The sequence below is a fragment of the Crocuta crocuta genome, unplaced genomic scaffold (genome assembly GCF_008692635.1).
Source record: "Crocuta crocuta isolate KB4526 unplaced genomic scaffold, BGI_CrCroc_1.0 scaffold978, whole genome shotgun sequence".
NCBI lineage: Eukaryota > Metazoa > Chordata > Mammalia > Carnivora > Hyaenidae > Crocuta > Crocuta crocuta.
The window spans coordinates 599,220-603,745 of NW_027530876.1; the positions used below are offsets into that span (position 1 = coordinate 599,220).

General features: G+C 59.6%; 1 protein-coding gene across 1 annotated transcript in view; it reads right to left on the bottom strand.

Moving 5' to 3' along the window:
* Positions 1–4,526, bottom strand: part of NAA10 (N-alpha-acetyltransferase 10, NatA catalytic subunit) — a 136,594-nt gene that overhangs the window by 130,657 nt on the left and 1,411 nt on the right. Inside the window, exons 3-4 of the mRNA XM_077769608.1 lie at positions 3,820–3,904; positions 3,086–3,208 (exon numbers count right to left, since the gene is read on the bottom strand). Coding sequence (XP_077625734.1) covers positions 3,086–3,208; positions 3,820–3,904 — 208 coding nt within the window. The remainder of the gene's footprint in view (positions 1–3,085; positions 3,209–3,819; positions 3,905–4,526) is intronic.

The following is a 4,526-nucleotide window of genomic DNA, read 5'->3' on the forward strand; positions in this document are numbered from 1 at the left end:
GGGGGAGAACATAACCTCGGCCATTGTTCCCCCAGGGCCCCCCTTGTTGCAGGAGAGCAGCGTTTGGCTAAGGTTCCCCTTCTGCTCAACCCCATAGGGAGGAACAAGCCTCATTTCCCCATAGGTAGTTACCACTTCCTACCACTTCCTGCTGCCGGAAGAGACTCTTCTGCCTTTCCCCCTGCAGCTGCACCTGCCCTGTTTTAGGCTTGGCGCTGGGGGGTTCAGCCATCCTCTTCCCCCTTCAGAGCAAGGCCTTCGCCAGCCCGAGGGCAGATCTTGGGGCCTCCCTCCACCCCCCTCTACCAACTGGAAGCCGGACGGCAACAGAGTTTCTCCATTAAACTGGGAAGGCACGATGCAGGTGGCAGCTGACGAGCAGGGCTAGACAGTGGTCTCCAGTTGGCTGGGAGGGAGACCCCAGGGGAAAGATGGTGGGAGAGGGGCCCAGGCAGTTCAGCTCCAGGCTTGTGCCCGGGGAGGCAGGCCCGTAGTGCCCAGGGCAAGGAGTGCCAGCAGCCACGTGTGTGCATGCATGTCAACGTCAGGCCCTGTGCAGACGTGGGCACATATGACCTCGACCTACAGCTCTGGGCGGAAGGGGAGGCTGCGGAGGTACTTCCTGCCTTTAAACTATGAACGGTTCTTTTGCCCAGAAGGGGAAAACATACCTCCTCAGCGCCCCGACCACCCACCCCAACCCCTGCCCTGTACCAAGGCCCTTCTCTAAGACAGCATGTGTCCACGGGGACTGGGTTGGGAGGCCTGGGAGCTGGCCGGATGCCAGCAGCCCCGGGACCTGGGCCTCCAGAGGGTAGTCTCAGCAGTACCACTGTCTGAGGCCTCCAGCAAGGCCGGGAGCCCCGTCCAGAAGCACGCATAGGCACTCGCACCCCCAAACCCGCTCCTGTGTCTGGAACCCTTGCACCTCATCAGCCAACTCCAACACACCTTGTCCCCCACCCTCCATCTGAGCCCTGACAGGTCCCTCAGTGTCCCTCACCCATCCGGCAGAGCCATGCACAGAGATCAAGCCCACAGGAAACTGCTGTGAACTGGCCTCAGCCCCTACTTTCAAATGGACGGACTAGACAGAGAGGAGATCAATGGGGAGACTGTTAGCTAACCCGGTCAGAGCGAGACTACATGAGGGCATGAATCAGGCAGTGAAGGTCCCACATGAAGATGCTGTGAGGCCCCTATTTTCCTACAAGCCTGCTTTCCAGAAGTTTAAGAATGGGGATTTCAGGGGCACCTGGGTGGTGCAGTCAGCTACGCGCCTGACTTCGGCTCCGGTCATGATCACACCGCTCTTCGAGCCCCACATGGGGCTGTCAGCTGTCTGCATGGAGGACGCTTTGGTTCCTCTCTCTCTCTCCCCCTCTCTCTGGCCCTCACCAGCTCCTGCTTTCTCTGTCTCAAAAACANTGGCTGGCTCAGTCGGAAGAGCGTGCAACTCCTGATCTCAAGGTAGTGAGTTCAAGCCCCACGTTGGGCGCAGAGATTACTAAGCGAATAAAAAATAATTTTGGGGTGACCAGGTGGTTCCGTCAATTGGGCCTCAGACTCGTGGTTTCGGCTCAGGTCATGATCTGGTCATGATCTGTAGTTTCGTGTGTTCGAGTCCCAGGATGGGCTCCGNGCGGCGAATTACTCAGCCTAGCAGGGGCGCGGGGTACTCTCTGCGGTGGCAGGCGCCTGAAGTACAGTGACGGCTCCGGAGTGCTGAGCTCCGCTGGGAGGTGGGCAGCCCCGGCACGGCCTGGCCAGGGGCTAACAGCAGCAAGTGATAGTGCTGCAGCCAGAGGGAAGGACGGGGACAAAGGCACGGGAGCAGATCTTAGGGTTGGAGTAAAGCCATGAAAAACGGAGGACTTACGGAAACAGACCCAGAAACGCAGAGCAAACTGCTGGTTGCCAGAGGGGAGGGGGTGGGGCGATGGGCAGAACGGGGGAAAGAGAGTGCGATAGCCAGGCTTCTAGTTCTGGAGTAAGTCAAGGACTAAAAGGCACAGCATAGGGAAGATAGACAATGGTACTGTGACAGCACTGTATGGTGACACAGGGTAGCTGCGTTCCCGAGCACAGCACAATGTGTACACTTGGGAAGTCACTGTTGTACACCTGAAATGTAACATTGTGTCAACTACAATCATAAAAAAGTGCTTATATTCTCCAGGAGATGACATGATGCATTTGTGAAAACCCAGAGGGGCACCTGGGTGGCTCTGTTGGTTAAGCGTCCAACTCTGGATTTTAGCTCAGGTTATGATCTCACTGGGTTGGAGCCCTGAGTCGGGTTCTATGCTGACAGCACGGAACCTCCTTGGCATTCTCTCCCTCTCTCTCTGCCCCTCCCCTGCTCACAATATCCCCCCCCCAAAAATAAAACATTAAAAAAAACATAGGATGCACAACATAAAGAGGGAAATAAACCCTGGACTATAGTTTATGTTTCGCTATTGGCTCATCAACTATAACAAAAACATTTAATAGAAAAATTATTAACAGGGGAAACCGGGGGCAGGAGTAAGGCGACACGGGACTGCACTGCCGGCTCAGTTCCAGACACCTAAAACTCTGCTAACAATGGTCTGTTCGCTATTTGCAAATGAAGGCTTAGGTTAGGGAGCACATCCACGGGTATTCTGGTGGTCGAACACACAGGCCTTGCCGACCTTCTGGATGGCAGGGGAGGGAGGAATCCAGCACGGTTGCCAGGGCTCAGGGCAGTACCAGGAAGGACAGCCTCGGAGAAGCCCAGCGAGCAGCTGGACTTTATGCATCAGGAGCCCAGCAAGGGAGCGGCAGAGCATCTGCTCCTTCTGGCTTCCGGAAGTCCAGGGTCTCCCTTCCCTGGGCCCAAAGGTGCCGAGAGCCATCAGGCTTGGGAGACCCACTTCCAAACCCCTGATAATGCTCTTTCCTTCTACTTGGGCGGGATGCGCCATGCCACAAGGCTGTGAGGTCCAGATGCCGGGGACACAGAGAGGCCGGGGAGAGGCAGTCCCCGCCCCCCGCCGCCACGGTGCACAGCAGCACACACAAACTCCCCAAGGCCACTGGGTGAAGTTTATTTTTAAACCNTGTCCTCACGGCAGGCCTCTCCCGAGCTTGGAAGCGAGTTGCCTCTGTTCTCCACCTTGTTCTCGATGGAGCCCAGCACCACCTGCCTGCCCTTCTCCTTCAGCTCGAGGTGCCGCCTCAGCTGCCGCCAGGAGCCCAGGGAGAGGCAGGAGGAAGGAGACGGGTCTGAGCCTCCAGGCCACGGAGGCCCCCCTCGCCACCCAAGCCAGGGTTCAGGGAAGCCTGCAGGACTGAGTCAGAAGACCTGGGTGGAGTCCTGGCTCTGCCCTCTGGGGACCTGTTTCCGGTCCCANAAGCCCTCTGAGCAGCCCTGGCCCCTGAGGAGCCTGGGGCAGGCTGCTGACTTTCTCCCCCTCGGCCCAGCTGTCTTACCCCTGAGCCCCGGGAGGCCCTAGTTCTCAGCACACCGAGGGCCCTCCTCCCTCGCCTCTCACATCACGCCTCAGGCGGCACAGGCTTCTGGACAGAATGGGATCTCGGGGCGATAGACTCCTTTAATCCCCACCAGGGCCCAGCTCCCCACCTGTCAGCTGAAGAAACTGACGTGAACGGGGCCATGACTCCCGGCAACATGGCCGCCAAGGCTGCCACCAGTCCACGTCGCCTCTGGCCAGAGGGCCTCCTACCGTCTCCGCTCCCCCAGCTGCCCCTGAGCGCCGCAGGGCCTCCTGTGCTCTGCCTTGCTTTTCTGCATCTGTGAGGCCCGTGGCCCTGGCCCCGCAGGACACTCACCTCATCAGCCATCTGGGTGAGGTCCCGCTTCATCGCGTACGCATCTTCCCCATCTGCGTAGTATTTAGGCTCCACTTCGCTGATCCTGGGGGCGGGAGGTGGAGAAAAGGACGACCCAAATCAGGGGACAAATTCTCATCCTTCTAGCGTCATATGCCAGCGAGCCAGGGTATCTGTTTCTCCCCGAAGGGCCCTTTTGAAGACAGCGAGCCCCACTTCCAACGTGGCCTTCCTCTGCGCGGGCCGGCAGTGGGCGGCAAGCAGCACCCGGCGCCTCCACCGCCCTGGGGCCTGCCCCTGTCCCGTGTCCCTCACCCAGAATGTGAGCGGCAGCCCTGGGTTCAGCTGTGCCCTTGCCTCCACACCCGGTTCCGTGTCACTCACTGAGCGAGCAAGGCGCATTCCCGGGCCTGGCACTTAGAACCGAGGAGGAGGAGCCCTGCAGGTGCCCCGGCCTCCGTTCCTGACAGTCACGGCCAGGCCATGTGGCCCCCGCTCTGAGCAGCTCAGGGGCTGCGGCTGCACGGGGAGGTGTGCGTGCGCACATTCGGGCACACGGCCACCAGGAGGGCCGCCGGGCTGGACGGCCTAGGAGGGCCCTGCCAGCCCTAAGACCGTGGGCTTGCCAGCCGCTGGAGACAGCTACGTCCCGGTCAAAGATCCCTCCTGGAATGCCCTTCCCAACAGTCCCTCTTTCTCCCCCACCA